The sequence below is a fragment of the Bos mutus genome, chromosome 10 (genome assembly GCF_027580195.1).
Source record: "Bos mutus isolate GX-2022 chromosome 10, NWIPB_WYAK_1.1, whole genome shotgun sequence".
Classification (NCBI taxonomy): domain Eukaryota; kingdom Metazoa; phylum Chordata; class Mammalia; order Artiodactyla; family Bovidae; genus Bos; species Bos mutus.
Window position 1 is genome coordinate 36,373,732 of NC_091626.1, and position 26,068 is coordinate 36,399,799.

General features: G+C 41.4%; 1 protein-coding gene across 1 annotated transcript; it reads left to right on the forward strand.

Moving 5' to 3' along the window:
* The first annotated feature begins 2,321 nt into the window (after positions 1-2,321).
* Positions 2,322-25,831, forward strand: DHRS7 (dehydrogenase/reductase 7). The gene is made up of 7 exons (XM_005890682.3): positions 2,322-2,589; positions 14,091-14,243; positions 16,153-16,259; positions 16,715-16,954; positions 19,266-19,388; positions 20,806-21,021; positions 25,582-25,831. The coding sequence occupies exons 1-7, from the start codon at positions 2,457-2,459 to the stop codon at positions 25,627-25,629; spliced, it is 1,020 nt and encodes a 339-aa protein (XP_005890744.2). The 5' UTR covers positions 2,322-2,456; the 3' UTR covers positions 25,630-25,831.
* Positions 25,832-26,068: the final 237 nt, after the last annotated feature.

Sequence of the window (26,068 nt, forward strand, 5' to 3'; positions counted from 1 at the left end):
AGAGACATTACTTTGCCAACAAAGGTCCATCTAGTTAAAGCTATGGTTTTCCAGTAGTCATGTATGGATGTGAGAGCTGGACAATAAAGAAAGCTGAGAGCCAAAGAATTGATGCTTTTGAACTGTGGTGCTGGAGAAGACTCTTGAGAGTCGCTTGGACTGCAAGGAGATCCAACCAGTCCATCTTAAAGGAAATCAGTCCTGGGTGTTCATTGGAAGGGCTGATGCTGAAGCTGAAACTCCAATACTTTGGCCACTTGATGCAAAGAACTGACTCATTGGAAAAGACCCTGATTCTGCCTGATTCTGGGAAGGATTGAAGGCAGGAGAATAAGGGGATGACAGAAGATGAGATGGTTGGATGGCATCACCAACTTGATGGACATGAGTTTGAGCAAGCTCTGGGTGTTGGTGATGGACAGGGACACCTGTCGTGCTGCAGTGCGTGGGCTCGCAAAGAGTCAGACACAACTGAGCAACTGAACTGAATTGAACAGAGTTTAAAATGAGTTGTTTTGTTGTGTAATCATTAGCTTTGGGCTTAAAGAAAAAAAACAAACAAAAACAAAATGTTTTATGTGACTAAGAGAAAGCAATGTAAAAAAAAAATTTGTCCTTTTCTCCTTAAGAGCCCCAAACCCCTTTCTCCTCCTTGGGGCACTGGACTTCTTATCAACCTACCTAAGAATTGACTCTCTCAAAATGATATTTATAATAGAAATAATAAATAATACTAATTAATTCTAAGAACTACAAAAGAAAAAACAAATATTATTACTGTGTATGAGCCACTGTGCCCTTCACAGGCTTTTTTTTTTTTTTTTTCATTTAAATTATATATTCTTCGTGGGTACAGATAAGGAAAAAAATTAGGGTCACTGAGGCTGGGCTACCTGGATTCCAACCGAGTTGGAGTTGGCTGAAGTCCTCAGACTTCACAAGCTGGAATCAAGATTGCCGGGAGAAATATCAATAACCTCAGATATGCAGATGACACCACCCTTATGGCAGAAAGTGAAGAGGAACTCAAAAGCCTCTTGATGAAAGTGGAGAGTGAAAAAGTTGGCTTAAAGCTCAACATTCAGAAAACAAAGATCATGGCATCTGGTCCCATCACTTCATGGGAAATAGATGGGGAAACAGTGGAAACAGTGTCAGACTTTATTTTTCTGGGCTCCAAAATCACTGCAGATGGTGACTGTAGCCATGAAATTAAAAGACGCTTACTCCTTGGAAGGAAAGTTATGACCAACCTAGATAGCATATTCAAAAGCAGAGACATTACTTTGCCAACAAAGGTCCGTCTAGTCAAGGCTATGGTTTTTCCAGTGGTCATGTATGGATGTAAGAGTTGGACTGTGAAGAAGGCTGAGTGCCGAAGAATTGATGCTTTTGAACTGTGGTGTTGGAGAAGACCCTTAAAAGTCCCTTGGACTGCAAGGAGATCCAACCAGTCCATTCTGAAGGAGATCAGCCCTGGGATTTCTTTGGAGGGAATGATGCTAAAGCTGAAACTCCAGTACTTTGGCCACCTTATGCGAAGAGTTGACTCATTAGAAAAGACTCTGATGCTGGGAGGGATTGGGGGCAGGAGGAGAAGACGACAGAGGATGAGATGGCTGGATGGCATCACTGACTCAATGGACATGAGTCTGAGTGAACTCTGGGAGTTGGTGATGGACAGGGAGGCCTGGTGTGCTGCGATTCACGGGGTCGCGAAGAGTCGGACACGACTGAGCGACTGAACTGAACTGAACTGAACTGAAGTCCTCAGAAAACGCTCCTGGCACTAGGCTCAAGGGCAAGTGTTGCCCAAGCTGCACTTTCCTATTCAACAATCACACTAGAATCACTTGCAAGGGGCTTTCCAAATGTAGGTGGACACAGGGCCAATCCTATTCATATACTTGGTCAATTTGGTGAGGGAGTGGCGATAGCGCGGAGTGGAAAAACAAACAAACAAACAAACGGGTGGTCTGTTAGGTCCCTGTGGTTAAAGATAAGAAGGGAGAGGAGGAGGCCGAATTCATAGGCTGGAATATTTGTACTCTTCTTGAGTTTCGAAAACTATTTGCATTTCAAAACAACTGTAAAAGAATCGGTCTTGAGATTACAAATGCTGTGACTACCTTACGAATAGGAATATCTCCAAGTGCTTAAGTGACCGACACCTTTTGTTCCCACTGTTCTACAACCCCTTACTGGGCGCCCAGGCGGACAAAACCTGGGCAGCGATCTCCGAGCTGGGCGCCCCACGCCCATTGCGGGCAGAACGGGGGAGGGCTCCCCGAGGCGGGGTTCGGGGCGCGCCTTGCGGCTCCTCCCTCCTGCCTGCTCTCTGGGCTGGCCGGGGCCGCGGGGAGGGCGGTGGTGCGGACACGAGATCGCTGTCAGGCGGCCTAGGCGCAGTCTGGAGTTGGCTGGTCAGTCATCTTCCTCCCGTGGAGCAGGGCGCGATGAGCTGGGAGCTGCTGCTCTGGTTGCTGGCGCTGTGCGCGCTGCTGGCGCTCGTGGTGCAGCTACTGCGCTTCCTCCGGGCCGACGCGGACCTCACCCTGCTGTGGGCCGAGTGGCAGGGGCGACGACCAGGTGAGGACCTGCTGCCGCCTCTGCACTGGGAGCCCGGGTTCCGTGCGGTCGGATTTCCGCTGCCCCTGCGTTCATCCGGGTGGCGTGGAGCTTCCGGGCGGCGAGGATGCGCCTTTCTCAAGGGCTCTGGTTCGGGGTGGAAGGGGCCAGGGCCTTTTGTCTTCCGTCCCGGTCCCTACGGACTTGCTTTTACTTGCTGAAGTTAAAGAGCCTTGGTATCGGCGGGGGCACCTTCAGGTCTCTGAGTTCTCCGCCTGGCTCCCAGGGATTCTGAAGCAGCGTGGGAGGGCAGTACTTGAAGAAACTGCGCTTGTAAAGGAGTGTCCTTTTGAGGCTACTTCCTGAAGTTGTTTATCTGCCATCTCTCACTCTACTCAAGAGTAGTGAAATGGAATTTGAGATAATACAATCACCTACAAAGCTGCCTATCCATTGGGATAAAAATAAAGAACTGGATTTTGGGTGCTTTGCCTGAAGGAAAAGCACATTATTGGCATACTAAAAGACATTCTACCTTTTATCTATGCTCAGCTTAATATTTGATGGTCGTTTACTAAACGCATTCTATGTGTTAAGCAGTGCACCAGGCCCTTTTCATTTTTGACTGTTCACCTTTACAATGACTCTTATAAAGTAGGCATTATTAATCTTATTTTCATAATGCTCAGAGAAGTTCAGTGGGCTGTCCAGAGCTAGCCTTTGGGTCTACAAGGGCCAGCAGGAAGTGGGGTTTCCCTGGACCTAGTTTCCTCCCATGAAAATATCTAAATCTTGTGAGGAGGTTTGCTTGGAAGTGATTAAGTGAAAAAGTGAAAGTGTTAGTTGCTCAGTCGCTTCCAACTCTTTGGGACCTCATGGACTGTAGCCCGTCAGGCTTCTCTGCCCATGGAATTCTCCAGGCAAGAATCCTGGAGTGGATTGCCCTTCCCTCCTCCAGAATATCTTCCAAACCCAGGGATCAAAGTCCTGATCTGCACTGCAGGCAGATTCTTTACTGTCTGAGCCACCAGAGAAGCCATGGAAGTGATAACTTTAAAAATGGAGCCAGAGAGGGAAGGGGAGCCCTATCACTCACATGGGGGTGAAAATTGGTTCTTGGGGACTGAAAAAAATCTTAGATGGAACAATGTTTTATGCCCCTCCTAAGCTCAACCCTAACTGACAAAGTATTATTCCTTAGTATTTCATTTTTCTTGTTTCTTTTCTTGGAGGGGGGTGTAGCACTTACACTGAGTTCACGGAAAATATGTAAAACATGTGCAAGATCAGGGTTACAAAACTATGGCAAATAGATGGCTGTGATTGGCAGACTTTCTCTTGGTCATTGGCCCATCTCAGCAGATGGAATGCATGTACCTGTTGGCTGCTTTGTCGACTTCAGTGTTTGATCTTATTTGTGCTTAGTGTTAACTTGGACTTCGAGAATTACATAAAAATACTTTATATTTTACTGTTCTACAAAAGTTACTCAACTGATGTCAAGTGCTGAAGAGAAAAAACGTTGACAATATCTAGCAGCTAGTTAAATGAAAAGTTATTTTCACATATCAAGCAAAAGTTAAGGTGACTAAAGATAACTGTGAAGAAATTCATTTGGTGTTTTCAGTGTTTTACTTTTGCTGGAAAAATATCAGTTTTGAAGGATTTTTAAACATTTAATTACTTTGCTATTATTATCATGTAGTTATATAATTTGCTGATTTACAAATGTAATATGATACATTGCAGTTCATGTAAATACATGTTATTCAGCAAAATAACTTTTGTAAATTTACAGTTGTAAAGTTAAATGTTAATAGCTTTTAAATTTTAATTTAACTTTTAACTTTTCAATTTCACCATGCTTACACCTGCACTTACTGAAGAATAAACTTTATAGAACTCCTTTTATGTCTAAAGCATAGACACATACATGCAAGGGCTTCCCAGGCAGCACTAGTGGTAAAGAACCTGCCTGCCAATGCAAGAGACACAAGAGACGCAGGTTCTATCCCTGGATGGGCAAGATCCTTGGAGGATGGTATGGCAACCCACTCCAATATTCTTACCTGGAGAATCCCATGGACAAAGGAGCCTGGCAGGCTATGGTCCATAGGGTCGCAAAGAGTTGGATATGACTGAAGCAACTTGGCACTCAGATATATGAAGATACATAAACAGATATGCAGTATATTTGTGAAATTAAAATGTTATTAGGGATGTTATTAGGAAAAATGACTAAAAAGACTTCTAGGGGCTCCGGGAGGGAGGTATTAGGGGGTGAGAGAGTTGGAAGGGAGGTGAGGGAGATAATGAAATAGAGTTAAAGGAACATGAAGATAGATTCAAGTTCCAAAAACAGCTCAGATTGGAAAGATGGGCAGACTCTATTAAGGTTTAAAAAAAAAATTATCCTCTTTTTCATTTTTATGTTGTTGTTCAGTTGTGAAGTCATGTCCAACTCTCTACAACCCCCTGGACTGCAGCACGCTAGGCTTCCCTGCCTTTTGCTATTTCCCTGAGTTTGCTTAAATTCATGTCCATTGAATCAGTGATGCCATCCAATCATCTCATCTTCTGTTGCCCCCTTCTCCTCTTGCCCTCAATCTTTCCCAGCATCAGGGTCTTTTCCAGTGAATCAGCTCTTTGCATCAAGTGGCCAAAGTATTGGAACTTCAGCTTCAGCATCAGTCCTTCCAGTGAATATTCAGGGTTGATATCCTGTAGGATTGACTGGTTTGACCTCCTTGCAGTCCAAGGGACTCTAACACCACAGTTTGAAAGCATTAATTCTTCAGCACTCAGCCTTCTTTATGGTCCAGCTCTCACACCCAAGCATAACTACTGGAAAAACCATAGCTTTGACTCTATGGACCTCTGTTGGCAAAGCAATGTCTTTGCCAACAAATAGCTTTTCTTCCAAGGAGCAAACGTCTTAATTTCATGGCTGCAGTCACTGTCCACAGTGATTTTGGAGCCCAAGAAAATAAAATCTGTCACCGTTTCCACTTTTTCCCCATCTATTTGCCATGAAGTGTCACTTTAAAATGTTGACAATATACTCACATAAGGCAACTTTTAAAAATACAAAAGGATACATGGTGACAAGTAAAGCTCTCTCTCACTCTTGTCTCCCAGCTGCCCAGTGTGCCTTTTTGGAGGCAACCACCATTTCCTGCCTTTTATGTATCCATCTAGAGATACCTTCTGTGTCTCCAAGCATGTATCTCACATGGTAAAATTTCAGAGTGACTAATTTTAGGTACTTCACATAGATCTAGAAAAATCCATAGCACTAGTCCAGAGTAGGAAAAGTCTCAACAGCAGAACATATGTGAGGAAAACAGCTCTTATTTGACAGTGACCTCAATGAGGGTCAACTGCGCAGTGCCAGGAAAGATCAGGCAACCTTGTGGAGCTGTTTTGTGTCTTATGTAACAAACTGCAAACAACAAAAGATGTTTTCTGAATACCTGCTTGTGTTGGCCTCTGTGCTGGGCACTGGGGACACAGCAGTGACTGAGCCAGCCACTGTCTGGGCCTTCATGGCATGTCCCTTCTGAAAGACAAGGGAAGTGGTTTAGTCAAGTCACCCTACTTGGAGCTGTTGAGACCCCTGGGAATCCTGTATCCTGCTCTGGCCAGCTCCTTTCAATAGAACATTGACCAGTGGGAGCTTGTACAGAGGGTGTGAGAAGAAGGGTGACGAAACCAGATGCCGTGTCATCTGAGGGAAAGTAGCAGAAATTGGAGGTGTTTATTTAGCCTTAGAGAAGCAAGAGATGCAAGGACTTAGGGAGGACAGAGCCTTCAAACAGATGAGACACTGTCATGTTCAAGACAGGCCTGATTTATCCTTCCTGACACCACAAGGCAGAACTGCTGCCAGCTGCTGCCGGTCTGTAGAAGTTAAAGGTATCAGTATAGGAAAATTCCTGAAGCCCTTGAATGATTGTGCTCAGTGCTCCGTTGCTTCAGTCATGCCTGACTCTTTGTGACCCTATAGACTGCAGCCTGCCAGGCTCCTCTGTCCATGGGATTTTCCAGGCAAGAATACTGGAGTGGGCGGTCATACCCTCCTCCAGGGGATCTTCCCAACCCAGGGATAGAACCTGGGTCTCCTGTGTCTTCTGCATCACAGGTGGATTCTTTACCCTGAGCCATCCGGGAAACTCATCTTGAATGATTAGACTTCGATTCAGTTCAGTCGCTCAGTCATGTCCGACTCTTCACGACCCCATGAATCGCAGCACGCCAGGCCTCCCCGTCCATCACCAACTCCCGGAGTTCACCCAGACTCATGTCCATCGAGTCAGTGATACCATTCAGCCATCTCATCCTCTGTTGTCCCCTTCTCCTGCCTCCAATCCCTCCCAGCATCAAGGTCTTTTCCAATGAGTCAACTCTTCACATGAGATGTCCAAAGTACTGGAGTTTCAGCTTCAGCATCATTTCCAAAGAAATCCCAGGGCTGATCTCAAACAGAATGGACTGGTTGGATCTCCTTGCAGTCCAAGGGACTCTCAAGAGTCTTCTCCAACACCACAGTTCAAAAGCATCAATTCTTCGGCGCTCAGCTTTCCTCACAGTCCAACTCTCACATCTATACATGACCACTGGGAAAACCATAGCCTTGACTAACGGACCTTAGTTAGCAAAGTAATGTCTCTGCTTTTGAACATGCTATCTAGGTTGGTCATAACTTTCCTTCCAAGGAGTAAGCGTCTTTTAATTTCATGGCTGCAGTCACCATCTGCAGTGATTTTGGAGGCCCCAGAAATAAAGTCTGACACTGTTTGCACTGTTTCCCCATCTATTTGCCATGAAGTGATGGGACCAGATGCCATGATCTTCATTTTCTGAATGTTGAGCTTTAAGCCAACTTTTTCACTCTCCACTTTCACTTTCATCAAGAGGCTTTTTAGTTCCTCTTCACTTTCTGCCATAAGGGTGGTGTCATCTGCATATCTAAGGTGATTGATATTTCTCCCAGCAATCTTGATTCCAGCTTGTGCTTCTTCCAGCCCAGCATTTCTCATGATGTACTCTGCATAGGAGTTAAATAAGCAGGATGACAATATACATCCTTGACGTACTACTTTTCCTATTTGGAACCAGTTGTTCCCTGTCCAGTTCTAACTGTTGCTTCCTGACCTGCATACAGATTTCTCAAGAGGCAGGTCAGGTGGTCTGGTATTCCCATCTCTTTCAGAATTTTCCACAGTTTATTGTGATCCACACAGTCAAAGGTTTTGGCATAGTCAATAAAGCAGAAATAGATGTTTTTCTGGAACTCTTTTGCTTTTTCGATGATCCAGCGGATTTTGGCAATTTGGTTTCTGGTTCCTCTGCCTTTTCTAAAACTAGCTTGAACATTTGGAAGTTCATGGTTCACGTATTGCTGAAGCCTGGCTTGGAGAATTTTGAGCATTACTTTACTAGCGTGTGAGATGAGTGCAATTGTGCGGTAGTTTGAGCATTCTTTGGCATTGCCTTTCTTTGGGATTGGAATGAAAACTGACCTTTTCCAGATCTGTGGCCACTGCTGAGTTTTCCAAATTTGATGGCATATTGAGGGCAGCACTTTCACAGCATCATCTTTCAGGATTTGAAATAGCTCAACTGGAATTCCATCACCTCCACTAGCTTTGTTGGTAGTGATGCTTTCTAAGGCCCACTTGACTTCACATTCCAGAATGTCTGGCTCTAGGTCAGTGATCACACCATCGTGATTATCTTGGTCATGAAGATCTTTTTTGTACAGTTCTTTTGTGTATTCTTGCCACCTCTTCTTAATGTCTTCTGCTTCTGTTAGGTCCATACCATTTCTGTCCTTTATTGTGCCCATCTTTGCACGAAATGTTCCCTTGGTATCTCTAATTTTCTTGAAGAGATCTCTAGTCTTTCCCATTCTGTTGTTTTCCTCTATTTCTTTGCATTCATCGCTGAGGAAGGCTTTCTTATCTCTTCTTGCTATTCTTTGGAACTCTGCATTCAGATGCTTATATCTTTCCTTTTCTCCTTTGCTTTTCACTTCTCTTCTTTTCACAGCTATTTGTAAGGCCTCCCCAGACAGCCATTTTGCTTTTTTGCATTTCTTTTCCATGGGGATGGTCTTAATCCCTGTCTCCTGTACAATGTCACGAACCTCAGTCCATACTTCATTAGGCATTCTATCTATTAGATATAGTCCCTAATATCTATTTCTCACTTCCACTGTATAATCATAAGGGATTTGATTTAGGTCATACCTGAATGGTCTAGTGGTTTTCCCTACTTCCTTCAATTTTAGTCTGAATTTGGCAATAAGGAGTTCATGATCTGAGCCACAGTCAGCTCCTGGTCTTGTTTTTGCTGACTGTATAGAGCTTCTCCATATTTGGCTGAAAAGAGTATAATCAATCTGATTTTGGTGTTGACCATCTGGTGATGTCCATGTGTAGAGTCTTCTCTTGTGTTGTTGGAAGAGGGTGTTTGCTATGACCAGTGTATTCCTCTTGGCAAAACTCTATTCGTCTTTGCCCAACTTCATTCCGTATTCCAAGGCCAAATTTGCCTGTTACTCCAGGTGTTTCTTGACTTCCTACTTTTGCATTCCAGTCCCCTATAATGAAAAGGACATCCTTTTTGGGTGTTAGTTCTAAAAGGTCTTGTAGGTCTTCATAGAACCATTCAACTTCAGCTTCTTCAGCGTTACTGGTTGGGGCACAGACTTGGATTACTGTGATATTGAATGGTTTGCCTTGGAAATGAACAGAGACCATTCTGTTGTTTTTGAGATTGCATCCAAGTACTGCATTTCAGACTCTTTTGTTGACCATGATGGCTACTCCATTTCTTCTGAGGGATTCTTGCCTGCAGTAGTAGATGTAATGGTCATCTGAGTTAAATTCACCCATTCCAGACCATTTCAGTTTGCTGATTCCTAGAATGTCGACATTCACTCTTGCCATCTCTTGTTTGACCACTTCCAAGTTGCCTTGATTCATGGACCTGACGTTCCAGATTCCTATGCAATATTGGTCTTTACAGCATTGGACCTTGCTTCTATTACCAGTCACATCCACAACTGGGTATTGTTTTTGGTTTGGCTCCATCCCTTCATTCTTTCTGGAGTTATTTCTCCACTGATCTCCAGTAGCATATTGGGCACCTACTGACCTGGGGAGTTCCTCTTTCAGTATCCTATCATTTTGCCTTTTCATACTGTTCATGAGTTCTCAAGGCAAGAATACTGAAGTGGTTTGCCATTCCCTTCTCCAGTGGACCACATTCTGTCAGAGCTCTCCACCATGACCCGCCCCTCATGGGTGGCCCCACGGGCATGGCTTAGTTTCATTGAGTTAGACAAGGCTGTGGTCCTAGTGATTCGATTGACTAATTTTTAGCACGGGTGGCTGTGACCAGCGCACTTAGCACGGCCGAGAGGAGCTACCCCACGTCCGAGGTCAGGGGTGGAAGCCGGGAGGACCGCATGCCCGAGGGGAGGCAGCCAAGAGGAGTTACCCCACGTCCGAGGTCAGGGGCAGTGGCCGAGAGTGCCAGGCTGTGACGGCTCAGGAACGGCGGAGAGGAGCTACCCCACATCCAAGGTCAGGGGTGGAGGCCAGGAGGAGCAACCCCACCTCCAAGGAGCGGTGGCTTCGCGGGCGCAGGAGGGCCTAGAGGAGCTATTTCACGTTCAAGGTCAGAAGGGGAGGCGGTGAGGAGATTCCCCTCCTCCAAGGTAGAGAGCAGCGGCTGCGCTTTGCTGGAGCAGCCTTGAAGAGCTACCCCACGTCCAAGGTAGAGAAACCCAAGTAAGACAGTAGGTGTTGCAAGAGGGCATCAGAGGGCAGACACACTGAAACCATACTCACAGAAAACTAGTCAATCTAATCACACTAGGACCACAGCCTTGTCTAACTCTAACTCAATGTCTAACTCAATGATTAGACTTACCCCTCCCAAATGAGCTGGTGCCTCAGAGGTAACTAGATTACTCATCCTGTGAGGGAGTTAAATGGTCAATAGCTTGAGGGGAGAATTCTTAACGTGGGTTGGGGGTTGAACTCTAAGTTTCCTTTCAACTCTGAGAATCTGCTTTCAGAGGCTCTTTAGGGGAGGCCATGATATATGCCAGATTCTGTCGAATTGTTTTTTTTTTTTTTTCACATTTTATTTATTTTTTTTGTTTTAAAAGTCTTTATTGATTTTGTTGCAATATTGCTTCTGTTTTATTTTTTTGTTTTTTGTTTTTTTTCTGGCCCCGAGGCATATGGGAACATTGCCTGACCAGGGATTAAATCCACACCCTCTGCATTGGAAGGTGAAGTCTGAACTCCTGGACTGCCAGGGAAGTCCCTGTAGAATTGTTAAATAATTGGTGCTAAGTTAAAAAGTTTTCTTCTCCAGAGTGGGAGGAAGGGTATCAGAACTGCAGATGTACTAAGGTAAATGTGAGCCTGATAGTTTTCATTGTTGTATTAATATTTGTATATTGGTATACACTTTTCACTTTCATGTATTGGAGAAGGAAATGGCAACCCACTCCAGTGTTCTTGCCTGGAGAATCCCAGGGACGGGGGAGCCTGGTGGGCTGCCGTCTCTGGGGTCACACAGAGTCGGACACGACTGAAGCGACTTAGCAGCAGCAGCAGCATACAAATGAAGAGGGCTTCCCAGATGGTTCAGTGGGTAAAGAGTCTGCCTGCAGTGTGGTAGACTCAGGTTCAATCCCTGGGTCGGGAAGATTCCATGAAGGAGGGCATGGCAACTCACTGCAGTATTCTTGCCTGGAGAATCCCATAGACAGAGGAGCCTGGTGGGCTATGGTCCATAGAGTCACAAAGAGTTGGACATGACTGAAGTGACTGAGCATGCACGCATGCATGCACAAATGAAATCTTTACTACTATGCTAGCTAGTAAACAGTTACAAACAAATTATATTCACCTTGGAGTCTTGTATACTGCAGAACTTTGGAACAATGAGTAGGAGATCAAACAAGTCAATCCTGAAGGAATCAACTCTGAATATTCACTGGAAAGACTGATGTTGAAGCTCCAATACTTTGGTCACCTGATGCAAAGAGCCAACTCATTTTAAACGACCCTGATGCTGGGAAAGATTGAGGGCAAGAGGAGAAGGGGGTGACAGAGGATGAGATGGTTCGATGGCATCACTGACTCAACGGACATGAGTTTGAGCAAACTCAGTGAGATAGTGAAGGACAGAGACACTTGGTGTGCTGCAGTCCATGGGGTCGCAAAGAGTCAGAGATAACTTAGCTACTGAACAACAATTTCCCAAAAAATCTGCAGAGTTGCTCAGTTGAGCCTTTCCATAAAAGTGCATCAGATTTAGAAGTTCCCTGGTGGTCTAGTGGTTAGGACTCAGAGCTTTGACTACTGTGGCCTGGGTTCAATTCCTGGTCAGGGAACTGAAATCTTACAAGCCAAAAAACAAACAAAATACATAGTGCAATAGATGATAGGAAAGCACTGTAGCCCAGACATAGTATTTGGGATGTTTCTGTCCTTTGTTTAGATATTTACATGAAATCGCTTTCCTGAGGATATTTTCTCGAATGGCTAAGATAGTTGGGTCTACAATATTGACCATATTAAAATGTGGCAGCTTAGGCTAGAGGTCAGACATACCTCGACAAATATCCTAGCTCTGCCAGGATTCTTGGGTGGAGTCCTTTCTCTAAGTGAGTTTCTGTGCTAGGCACTGAGGACACAGCAATGAATAAAGGAGACAGGGTCCCAGCCTTAAGGAAATTTACAGTCTAGTGGTGTAAATCAATCTCTGTAAACCTCAGTTTCCTTTCTTGTAAAACTGAGATAATTCCTGTTTCATAAAGTTCTTGTGAAGATTTTAATAAGGTAATATGTTTAAGCACATAGGAAGCAATGGAAAAATGTTAAGCCATTGAAGTTAGTAATCCCATTGACCCTGGCTGGAGAAATTAGAACATTCAATGTTTTGCTGCCAAAATCCATTTGTTAAATAATTTTGCAACAGTTAGAGTTGACATTTTATTATGCACTGAGTCCCCTGGAGGAGGGCATGGCAACCCATTCCAGTATTCTTATCTTGAATATCCCACGGACAGAGGAGCCTGGCGGGCTACAGTCCATGGATGGCAAAGAGTTGGACATGACTAAAGCAACTTAGCTCACACTCCCACACGTGTGTCAGTCACTGTTCTGAGTGCTTTACATGTTTTAATTCATTTCTCTCAACAATTCTATGAAGGAGGTTTTATTATTAACTCAATTTTCCACTTTTGGAAAATGAAGGCATTGAGTTCCCACATGGGAGGATTTCACTGCTGTGTGTGACACAGCTGGTACTTGAACCCTGGGAGTTAGAACAACCAGAGCACATACTGACTCACCAACACTTAGACTTTAGAATTGTTTGACTAAAATAGTAAACTGGCTTCCTGATTCTAACTTTTCTGATCCAAAATCAGCAATGTGTATCTTAAATAATACCTTGTTTCCTATTTTTGACAAATAACACATTTTACTAAGGTACACAGGAGCATTGCACTGCCCTGACTCGATGGATTCAGATGGACAGTGGCTATCATGTGCTGCAGTACAAATAAGTTTTTCGTTGGAGAATAAACCACTTGTCAGTGCTTTATTTCACATTTTTACAATCTTTAACAAGATGATACCTGGCAAACAGAGTATAACATTTCATCTCGCTCTCATATGTATTTCATCTTGGGTGAACTACTAGATTCTTCTAAGATGAAGGCTCAGGCATTTGGAAAGCTCTTCTACAAAATGACCTTTAGTTAGTTGCTAGGCATCAGATTATGATTGACAAATGGGGAAAACATGACTTCAAAAATTCAGGGTGATTCTACCATACCATAGAGTAGAACTTGGTATACTCAGATTTATCATCAATACCACCAATGTGAGCAATTAGAATAACAGAATAGAAAACTGGATGGAGCTATAAGTGATCATCTTATCTGAAGCCCTCATTTATGAATAAGGAAGGTGAGAAAATGAGTCCAGATACTTTCTATCTACTTACCCTTACTTTTCATGATCAAGTATGCAGATAGAGCCTTAGAGTCAGACCATGGAGTTGTAAGGCTTACCTTGATGTAAAGTCTGGAAAACTCTCAAAGAGTCTAGAATACACAAAATAATACAGTTAGTAATAAACTGTTACTAATATGATTTCTAACACTAGGTAGAAAGTGTTTCCTTAAGATATTTAATTTAAAAAAAAAATTTTAAACCACTTTATTGAGGTATGATTGTCATATAAGAAACCGTCCATATTTAAGGTACACAACTGGATGAGTTTGGGGTAAGTATACACCTGTGAGATCACCACCACAATCAGGGCTGTAAACATAGGATACTTAAATTTTTAAGTTCCACATATTATGTCTTCATATTCAATGATATTGTTTAAAACTATTTTTTTCCTTTGGTCAATCTTTGATTTATGGATGTAACCCATAGCTTATTTTCCCCCCTCAATCCCTGCCTCCTTTTCAATAGAATGGGAGCTGACTGATATGGTGGTGTGGGTGACTGGAGCATCAAGTGGGATTGGAGAGGAACTGGCTTACCAGCTGTCCAAACTAGGAATTTCTCTTGTGCTGTCAGCCAGAAGAGTGCATGAGTTGGAAAGGGTGAAAAGAAAGTGCCTTGGTGAGTAAATCTAAAATACCAGCAGTGCTGCCTAGAAGTAAATCAGAGCCCAGAGTCAAAATTTGGGAAATTTTAGAGGGAAGAGGGGGGTTTTCATGGGCAGTAGACTCTGGTTCCAAATGCTGAGTGCTTTGATCCAACTCCTTTTCCTTTTGTCACTTCTTAGTTAGCTGGCCTGACCTTTTTCTTCTTTTTCTGCCATCTTTCTACTTTTTTTTTTTAACACTAATTCTTAGCATTAGGGATTGATCATCAGTTCTCTCAAATGCTGCTTTGGATTTTTAGTGACCACATGAATGTCTTACATTTTTATCTTAGACAAAGAACAATTTGGTTCTTATGAATGACATACATATACGTTACCATAGAAATTTAATTGATATTTTGTTAAAATGTCCGATATTAAAGTCATATGAAATAATATAAGATTTTTGTTGTAAAGGACAAAAAAACAGGAGTGGAATTAAATTTTTTTTCTGGACATGCTGTGCAGCATGTGGGATCTTAGTTCCCTGACCAGGGATTGAACCAGTGCCCCTGCAGTGGAAGTGTGGACTCTTAACCACTGGACCACCAGGGAAATCCTGGAGTAGAATTAAGTTTGAGAAATGCAACTTGATATAATATTTTTCATATATACAGGACAATAGTGTTTTTATTTATCTGTTTGGGTTTTGGTGTAGTTCACAGTAAAAGCAGTCTCAAGTAATACAGTTATTATTTCTCATAGGAAATTTATTATCTACACTGAAATAATTTTGAAATTTCCAGAAGATCGTTGTTGTTGTTGTTGTTGTTTTGTCATCTACTTGTCATTCTTTAAAAATCTTTCTTTCACTTTGCTGATGGAACTAATCACCCAGATATGGAGTTAGCTGATAAGGCCACAAGCCCTCTTTCACGATATTGCTCTTAAAGGCCTCTTGTGTTTTTCCACTGGGCCACTTCTTTTGACAGTTGCTCCTCTGCTGTTGAGACTTGCATGGGAAGAAATGGAGTGTAACAGTGTTTCTTAGCTTGAGTAAGATTGTTTTCCTTTTATCTGTCATATCATGGGTGCAGACTTTTCTATTGCTTTTGAAAAACAGTTAATATTTCACAATTTACTCCTCTGCCCATAAAGCCTTTTCACCTCTTCTCTACTTACTTGTTTTTCTTACCAAAATACAACTTTGTTGCATTTCAGGGCTAGAATTCAAGGAAATTAGTTTGAACTGTTCTTTTGATAACAGAAATAGAGAGGCCATTACAGCCCAGTGTGTTTCTTGGTTGGGAATTTCAGAATTGTGTCCTTTTCCTTATTCACCTCCTGGAATCCTTAGCCTCTGAAAGGAATCTTTTCTGTGTCACGTGACTGGAAGACCCAAATTCTCATTGATTTTCAGCATAAATTTTTTAAAATTGTGTTTAAAAATCAAGCAGTGAACCTATCATATAACAGATGTACAGAAATACCTCTGTACCTCTAAAGGAATTGATCTAAAATGTTTGCTTTTTTTAGTTTGTAGTATAATCTTGATTCCTTCTAGAGGCTGTTCCAATACTGAAGTGGGTAGCCTATCCCTTCTCCAGCAGATCTTCCTGACCCAGGAATCGAACCAGAGTCTCCTGCACTGCAGGCGATCTCTTTACCAACCAACTGAGCTGTCATGGAAGCCTGGTCCAATGTTAGGTTGTATATATTTAAGTAGAAGAAAGGAATTCTGTTTCCTGTATACCCAGCCAGTTTTTTGTTCGATAAGATGTTGCCCATATCCTTCTCAATCCACTTCTTGGTCCTTAAAGAGAACCTCATCCACAGGGCTTCACTCAGAAATGAGCTCATTGCTAAGTGTGGTTGTAGGGTGGGTGTTAAATGTAATGTGAATAGCACATAACTTCCATATTAATTTTAAGTGTCTTTATTTAGAGAATGGTAATTTGAAGGAAAAAGATATACTCATTTTGCCCCTTGACCTGACTAACAGAAGTTCCCATGAAATGGCTACCAAAGCAGTTCTCCAGGAGTTTGGCAGAGTAAGTAGCATTTTGAGTGCATGAGTCTTGCTCTGAAGTAGCTGTAAAAGAGATTCCCATCTGTGGTGCTGTAGGCAAATGGGTTCATGAAGCATCTCACTTCATCTCAAGGGCCCAGCTGGGTCTCTTAATCTCTGAATCTGTGGCTTCATGTATTAATAATTGGAACTTTTCCTACCTTAATAAATTAACTCCTCCATGTAGAACAAAAGAAGCTAAAGATTCACTGTGCCTTTTATTTCTGTTACATTATTTTCCATAAAAAGTAACTTAAGGTGGGAATTTAATTCCATAGGTGAATTTTGGTTTTATCTTTTCTATTGTTGACCTCTGGAAATGTACTGTCCTGTTCCATTGATTCATCAAGTTAACAATATAACCAACCATCCCTAGGAATTCCAACAATCCATCTAAGTCATCCCTAAAGTACCCCCTTTCTGATTTTCTTTACTTAGATTGACATTCTGGTCAACAATGGTGGAGTATCCCAGCGTGCTTTGTGTGTGGACACCAGCCTGGATGTCTTCAAGGAGCTAATAGAGCTTAACTACTTAGGGACGGTGTCCTTGACAAAGTGTGTTCTGCCTCACATGATTGAGAGGAAGCAAGGAAAAATTGTTACTGTGAATAGCATGGTGGGAATTATAGCTGCACCCCTTTCTACTGGATACTGTGCCAGCAAACATGCTCTTCGGGTAAGGCTGTCAAAACTTAACTCTGATAGAACTGACCTGAACGTGTGTATGGAATATTTACTGCAAGAGATCATTGGAACTAGGTAGTCATGTTTGGAGACAGAGAGACCTAAGAAGATCTTGGGTAGAAGACTCACCCAGAAGATGCTAAAAAGACTTGAGCCCACATGCCTCTTCCTAATTCTGCAAATATGCAATGAGCACCTACACTGTGTCATACACTGCAACATATCCTGGGAGTATAAGGATGATATGATCCCTGCCCTTACTAACTGTATAGTCTAGCTGACATGTCACCCTTTACCTTGTCCTCATTTCTACCCCAACTTCATGGCAAATTTGGGGTCTACCTCTGTTTATTCTACACACATTTCAGGATTCTACATACATTTACTTGTCCTTCTCATTTCTGTGACTTTGTTTCCTTCCCCTTTTTTGTTGGTGTTTATTTTACCTGAATTTCTAAATGTACATGCCTATCAGAAATAGAAACTTCCCACGGGGTGATTAGCCCTGAGTGTCAAATCCCTACTGGGTCTAGCCTTGATTCTGTACTCTGACTTCATTAGAAGAAGAAAATCTAGTTAAGGCAGAGTCTAGGAGGAAGTTTAATTTGGCTTGTGTAACTTATGAGATATGAGTACTAGAAATGAATAAATTTTTAATGTTGGCTTAAGAATGGATAAGAAGAAACTGTAACTATATACACTATAACATGGAGCAAATTAAATTGTAAGGCCAGTAGGAAAATGATTAATAGAGACACGTGATATATAATTAATGCCATTGAAGGTCAGTTTACGTAGAATGTTTCACCGTTGGAATAATAAGATGCAATAGCTGAATGGTCATCAGTTTCATGAAAATTTGAAGGTTTGGTTCCATAGGATCCTCTTTCTGCTGTGAAGAGCAGACAATTGCAGAGAGTGATGAAATGAAATACTGCACTGATGATTTCCTCATATTTGGTAATAGGGTGTCAGTTGGACAACTCTCAGGCAGGCACATGAGGGAAGGTGGCCACCCCATCTGTTTGGTACCCAGTATCCCATAAGACATGCAGGATACTTTCAAACACAGTAGAAGTTGTCTGGCCTGCCCTCCAAGACTGTTTTGTACTGGATTTGATTGTCTGATACCATGTGTCAAGTTGAGATCTATTTATACCAGTAGCCAAACACTGAAACCAGGAGTCTCTTTTTGAAGGGCACATTTCCTTCCCTGATACTCAGCAAGCTAGAGAGTGAACTTACTTGTTGAAAAGGTCACACACTATACTAGATGTGATTTCAAGCAAGGAGAGGTTTTGGTGTCTGGAGTATTGGCTTTCATGGTGTCCTCTCCCCTCTTTTGCTATAGAGGGGCAGAAGGTTAAAGTTCATTTATCCATTTACAAAGCCTTTTTCCTGTCCATCTGAGTCAGGCACTGCATTAGTCTCAGACAGCACAAACCCTCAAAGGCCTTGTGTTTGTTAGGCATCAGCATTAAAGGCTGGTAACTGTTTAATGTTATTGGATCATAAATGAATGTACCTATGTTGGCTGCTTAGGCTTTTCAAAGTTAACTCAGTTTATCACAATGTAGTCTTGGGATATTTCCTGATTTAGGAGAAGAGATGAGGAGAAGTAGATGTTTACTTCCTATTTGGTTTAGAAATGGGCAGTATCTTTTAAGTCTAGAGGGTCTAGCTTGTTTTTACAAAAGTCATTGAGTAAGCAATCATATTACATTTTTAACTAGCCATGTACTGTCTTACTACACCTAAAATAAAAATTTTTGCTGAAACTAATAGTCTCTTCAGATAGTAATTGAAAAAATGGAACTGTTCCTCTATGATAGTTTCCCTTAAGTATTAATTCCAACTTGCTCCCTGTTGCCCTACCATCTGTACTTTAGGCCACTTTGAGGGATCATCAAAAGAAATCCAGCCTCAATGATGCTCCGTGAACATGCAGCCCTTTTGGAGCGGGGAGCTGGCGACTGGGTATCAGACTCTTCAAGGGTAGTCTCTCACTAATCCGGTGCAAAATCACTGATGGCACAAGCTAAACCACTGCCATCGGGGGGATGAACCACTCATACCTAGCAGGAGTTAAGAATGCCTGTTATAGATTGCCTGCGGTCTTATGTTTAAAAATGCCTCATCTTGTGTAATTACATTCCCTGTCCTTTACTCAGGCATTTCAGAACACATTTTGATAATGTGCTGCTATTGTCCTTCATAAAAAGTTGAAGAAAAGTAATTTCTTACTATTAAACATGAGATATGTGTCTGTATTTATTTTTTTTTTTTTTTTTTTTGTCTATTAGGGATTTTTTAATACCCTCCGAAGTGAACTTGCCACCTACCCAGGTATAACAATTTCTAACATTTGCCCGGGACCTGTGCAATCAAATATTGTGAAAAATGCCCTAACTGAAGAAGTCACAAAGGTAAAATTTCTAGATGGGAAATAATTTGAATGCTTTAGTAGTCATACCCTGGCCTTACATCACTATGCCTCAGGATTTTCATGTTAGAATCCCTTATGAATTATTTACATAACTCAGCATTAGGAAAATCGTTAAGGTTAGTTGATAGTGCTTTGGGATCCAGCTTTAGTAATAGCTAAAGAAATTACTAAGATACTGCTTATAAGTGATCCACTATTATGTGGGCTATCAATATTTTAAAAACCCAGTTTTAATCAATTCACAAATCATAGCAATGTTGAAAGTTCTGTGTGGCTGAATTTTAGTAAATTAAATTTTACTGGGATTTTAAAAGGGATTATGGTGAAGGAACTTAGCAAAAACCCCCCTGTTGAGATGTAATAGTTTTAGGTTGGCCTCACCCAGGCCTGTGCTTCCCTCAGCTCACAGATTACAAGTAATTAATCTACCAAATGAATAATAAATGTCTCATGAAGAATCCAGTATCACTCCATAATATAAAAAACTCTCTAAAGACCATGAAATTTTCCTTCTTCTCCACTAATATTTCTACTGAGATATAAATCTATATGTTTCCATGTAAATGTTTACATATACAATTTATATTTTGCATTTTCTATGGAGGCACTATAGTAAAATAGAATGAGCACAATGTTACAGGAATCAGGGGACCTAGAATATAGAACTGGTTACTACTAAATGGTCTGTGTGAGCACAGATAAAAGTTACTATATTTCTGGGCCTCAGTTTATTCATAAAACAGCAGTGGGTTAACTAGAGTAGCAGTTCCAAATTTTTTCGATATCAAGAAACCACTTTTATCTTCTTTCTCTATTTCATCCTCACGGACTTCATGTTTTATAGAACTTCATTTGCTAAATGTATGTATTAATAATTTGTTTTAAGATTTTTATTATTAAAATGACATAGTTATCATTAAGTACTTTAAGATGGTGCAATACTAACTAAAAGTGAATAACTGTTATCTTTTAGTTAGCCTGCACACTTATCTGGTTAAGTATATGAATTCCATTAGGTTTTCTGAAATATACAGCTTATGTGTGCATGCTTAGTCAGGTCTGACTCTGTGACCCCATGGACTGCAGCTCACTAGGCTCCTCTGTTCATGTAATTTTCCAGGCAAGATTACTGAAGTGGGTTGCCATTTCCTCCTTCGGGGCATCTTCCGGACCTAGGGATCGAACCCACATCTCTTGTATCGCTTTCAATGGCAGGCAGATCCTGTGCCACCTGGGAAGCCCATAAATAGTTTACAGGCACCCCTTAGTGCCTATGGGGACTCCTGAGGGGCATGAGGTCACAGTAAAGGAATCACTCAACTGGATGTCTCCTAAAAGTTCTGTGAGATACCCTAGATAAATACTTATCACTCACGAATTTTTCCAAATTTTCTTAGCCTACAGGCAGCACTGCAGACCAGTCCTACAAGATGGCAACCAGTCGTTGTGTGCAGCTGATGTTAGTCGCCATGGCCAATGATTTGAAGGAAGTTTGGATCTCTGATCAGCCTTTTTTGCTAATGATCTATTTGTGGCAATATATGCCAACTTTGGCCTGGTGGTTAACCAACAAAGCAGCAAAGAGAAGGATTGAGAACTTCAAGAGTGGAGTGGTAAGTCCAATTTATACATTTCTGAATTCATATCAATCTTGTAGGAAAGCATGAAAATTTCCAATTCTTAAAAATGTTCTTACCAACTGTCTGCCAATCTCATGATATATTAATAAATACAAAAGATATAAAAGGTTTTCCATCCCCAATGCATATCTGTCGGTTTACTGTAAATTACTACTGGTCTTGGAGAAAGTTTTCTACAAGGTAAAAATTAAATCAAAGATTGCCATTTTTTCCTTCTATGTTGCTGTCTGGCCAGTGTATGTGCCAAAATGCTTTTTCTCCACCATGTCTCCCCACAAACTCCAATCCATCCTGCAAGTCTCTACATTCTGTGTCACCTCCTTGGGTTGATACCTGGCCTCCCCCCTCATTTCTCTCCAGGACTGGGTGCACGTCAGCCCTCTGTCAAAGCACTTCCACACTATTAAGAGACGTAGTCCCATCTGTAGTACTGGTTCCTTTGACTTTGTTCCAGAAGGTCAGTTTGCACATCTGAAATGTGCCTGTGTCCGTGTTTAGGAAAACTTGCTGATAGCTTATTCTTTCAGCACTCATTTTTCCAGAAAAGTGAGGAATGTTAAATGAACTGGTGAAAAAAGAAACAAAAACCCAAAAACCCAAACAAAATACTTAAAGAGACTTAAAGGTTATAAAACTTTCAATATGCACTAACGTGTTTAAAACTTGAAAAATCACAAAGAGGGCTATTCATTTTATACTAACCAGTTTGTTTTGGGTCAAAACATTTATAAGTGATTTCCTAATGCTGGAACTTGGTACTGTGGGGTGGTTTTAAAGGTACAGCTTCATCAAATATTGCATCAGAGTCTGAAATTTAGAGGACAGCAGATAAAGTGGCACTGTGCCCAGTGATAGATAAGAGTTGAGGGGAAAGGCCACCTTACTAAAGAGTGAACCAACATTCTGGTTAAAAGCATGGAGCACGATGCTGGGCTACCTAGGCTGAAATCCCAGCTCTACCCCGTACTCATCATATGATCCCAGGCAGGTTATTTCTCTATATCTCAGTCTCCCCATCTATAATACTTTGGCCACCTGATGTGAAGAACTGACTCATTGGAAAAGACCCTGATGCTGGGAAAGACTGAAGGCAGGAGAAGGGGATGACAGAGGATGAGATGGTTGGATGGCATCACCGACTTAATGGACATAAGTTTGAGCAAGCTGGGAATTGGTGATGGACAGGGAAGCCTGGTGTGCTGCAGTCCATGGGGTTGCAAAGAGGCAGACCCAACTGAGTGAACTGAACTGAACCATCTACAAAATGGAAGATTACTGTTGATATTAGCACCTAGTCATAGGATTGTTATGGGGATTAAATGAGTTAGTATGTGGAAAGCTCTTAAAACATACCATGGTGTGTTATACTCATTAAGTATTAGCTGTTACTGCTTTTGTTTTGATGGCAGGAGGATATTTAGCAAACAGACAGTAAAGATTAAAGAATTAAATAATATGGCAGAGGGAGAATGCATTATAGAAATCACCGTTTCCAAGGGGAAAGAAGGATTAGGGGCTAGAGTTTCATTCCCATTGTAGCAGTTGTTCATAAGAAGGTTATTTTGTTTTGTTTACAGAATACCAACAGAATACCTAATGTAAATCTTGGGCTTCCCTAGTGCCTCAGTAAAGAATCCACCCGCCAAGGCAGGAGATGCAGGTTTGATACCTGGGTCAGGAAGATCCCCTGGAGAAGGAAATGGTAACCCACTCCAGTATTCTTGCCTGGGAAATCCCATGGACAGCAGAGCCTGATGGGCTATATACCATGGGGTAGCAAAAATGTTGGACATGAGTTAGCAACTAAACAGCACTGTAAATATAGGTATTGCATTACATCTAACATTTGCTAAAAATCATGACTTCTCTCTTCCTACCAACATATTTGAATTATTGCTTATTACATGGTCTCATTGCTTTATCACTTTTTGATAAACTGGGCATCCATTCATCTCCCCAAATCATTCTGAGATATATCTTATTCTTTACACAAAACCCTAGAAACTTTAAAAAGTTGTTCATTTTTTTTACTTCTCTCCTCATTGCTCTTTCCTCCCTACTGTTATTTTGTATTGTGTATATTCATCTCCTTATTGAAATTTGTTTGTAAGAATCTCAGTTAAGAGAATGCCACTATTATTCCCAAACTAAACATTGTTGTTGTTATTCAGTCACTAAGTTGTGTCTGCCTCTACGATCTCATGGATTATAGCTCCCCAGGCTTTTCTGTCCTTCACTATCTCCTGGAGTTTGCTCATATCCATGTTCATTGAGTCGGTGGTGCTATCTAACCATCTCATCGTCTGTTGCCCCCTTTTCTTTTGCTTTCAATATTTCCTAGCATCAGGGTCTTTCCCAATGAGTCAGCTCTTCTCATCAGGTGGCCAAAGTCTTGGAGCTGCAGCCTTAACATCAGTCCTCCCAATGAATATTAAGGGTTGCTTTCCTTTAGGATTAATTGGATTGATCTCCTTGCAGTCCACACGACTCTCAAAAGTCTTCTCCAGCACCACAATTTGAAAGCATCAGTTCTTTGGTGTTCAATCTTCTTCATGATCCACCTCTCAAATCCATACATGACTACTGGAAAAACTATGACTTAGACTATATGGACCTTTGTTGGCAAAGTGATGTCTCTGCTTTTTAATATATTGTCTAGGTTCATCATAGCTTTCCTTCCAAGGAGCAAGTCTTTTAATTGCATGACTGCAGTCACCGTCCACAGTGATTTTGGAGCCCAAGAAAAGAATATGTGTCAGTGCTTCCACTTTTTCCCCTTCTATTTGCCATGAAGTGATGGGACCAGATCCCATGATCTTAGTTCTTTGAATGCTGAGTTTTAAGCCAGTTTCTTCACTCTTCTCTTTCACATTTACCAAGAGGCTCTTTAGTTCCTTTTTACTTTCTGCCATTAGAATGGTATCATCTACATATCTGGGATTCTTGATATTTCTCCCAGCAATCTTGATTTCGGCTGGTGATTTATCCAGCCCAGCATTTTACATGATGTACTCTGCTTAGATGTTAAATAAACAATACACAGCCGTGTTGTACTCCTTTCCCAATTTGGAACCAGTTGTTCAACATCCAGTTCTGTTTCATCTTGACCCACATCCAGCTTTCTCAGGAGACAGGTAAGGTGGTCTCTTAAAGAATTTTCTGCAGTTTGCTGTGATCCACACAAAGGCTTTAGTGTAGTCAGTGAAGCAGAAATAGATGCTTTTCTGGAATTCCCTTGTTTTCTCGATGATCCAACAAATGTTGGCAATTTGATCTCTGGGTCCTCTGCCTCTTTGAAACCCAGCTTGTACATCTGGAAGTTCTTGGTTTGCATACTGCTAAAGCCTAGCTTGAAGGATTTTGAGCATATCCTTGCTGGCACATGAAATGAGCACAGTTGTACAGTAGTTGGAACATTCTTTGGCATCGCCAAATGAACCAAGATCATTCTGTTGTTTTCTTGTCATCTCCTGCTTGACCACATTCAATTTACCTTGATTCATGGATCTAACGTTCCAGGTTCCTATACAATATTGTTCTTTACAGCATTAGACTTTACTTTCACCACCAGACACATCCACAACTGAATGTTGTTCCCACTTTGGCCCAGGGACTTAATTCTTTATGGAGCTACTAGTAATTGCCCTTTGCTCTTCCCCAGTAGCATAGTGGACACCCTGTGACCCTGAAATGAAGTTGCTCAGTCGTGTCCGACTCTTTGCGACCCCATGGACTGTAGCCTACCAGGCTCCTCCGTCCATGGGATTTTCCAGGCAAGGATACTGGAGTGGGGTGCCATTGCCTTCTCCAGGTCTCCCCAACCCAGGGATTGAACCTGGGTCTCCCGCATTGTAGGCAGACGCTTTACTGTCTGAGCCACCAGGGAAGCCTCTGTGACCTTAGGGGGCCCATTTTCTGGTGTCCTATCTTTTTGCCTTTTCATACTGTCCATGAGGTTGTCTAGGCACAAATTTGTTTCTGTTCTTTAGGCTAGGAACAGTATGTCTGGAACTTTGTTTTGATGAATTGTTATTAATTTTAGGCATCAAAAACAATAACAGCATTGAATTTTGTGTTATAATTTGCTTTTGTCTTATTTAGTATATATTCTTGAGAGTGGTAAATGGGTATCTTCCCAGATGAAATGTCACCTCTTAGAAATTATTAAATTGCCTTGTTTTACTATCTTTCAAGTATTTTAATTCTAAAGACCCTTTGTATTTATTAAAGCAAGCCAGTGTAGGTATAACCTGCTGATCAGAAGAGTAATAGTAGAAATTTCAGCATTTATGAAATGGCATACTCAGATGTTAACAAATGACAGGGAAATAACGTTGCTAAGCCCCTTAGAGATATTTTGCGTAGCTTGAGAATTTTGGCTATGATTTTTATTCCTATTTAAGTATTTTTCCAAGGATTTATAAGGATACTTAACAGTGAATCATAATGATATAGCTCCTCAAAACAGAAGGAATTAATTGTCAAAACCTGGGGTAGAAGAAACTGATTCATATTTCTGTTATTCTGTTATAGGATGCAGATTCCTCTTATTTTAGAAGCGTGAAAAAAAAACATGACTGAAGGAGTATTTGCATTTTTCAAGCCACTGGAAAGAGAAATGGAAAATATGAAAAACAGCGATCTTCTTAAACATTGAAGAATAATTTGTCATTTTATTTCTTAATAGATACAACTTTCCTTTCAATATGTAATAACAAGAATGACAGGAGTCTTGCAATAAATATGTTAACACATATTACATTCCTGGGTAACGTACTCTAGTATATATGCTTAAAATCTAGGTTAGCAGAGTGCTAACCAAAGAATTACAGTAATCCATTTACCATAAATGCACGGGCTATTACATGAAGCAGAGTGCTGGATAGCAGGCGGATACAAAGAAGTGTCTGAAAAGGTCCTGCTTCCAAGTTGCTTACACTCTCTTGGAAGAATTCACAGGTACAAATGACTGGAATTTGACACCGTAGGTAGGACTCATAGCAGCCATTATTTTTAAAAA

What these genes read in the sequence shown, in the direction of transcription:
- DHRS7 (XM_005890682.3), top strand. Translation starts at nt 2,457, where the DNA reads ATGAGCTGGGAGCTGCTGCTCTGGTTGCTGGCGCTGTGCGCGCTGCTG. An exon ending in CCAGCAAACATGCTCTTCGG is followed by an intron (nt 16,955 to 19,265) that starts GTAAGGCTGTCA and finishes TTTGTCTATTAG; the next exon opens with GGATTTTTTAATACCCTCCG. An exon ending in AGAACTTCAAGAGTGGAGTG is followed by an intron (nt 21,022 to 25,581) that starts GTAAGTCCAATT and finishes ATTCTGTTATAG; the next exon opens with GATGCAGATTCCTCTTATTT.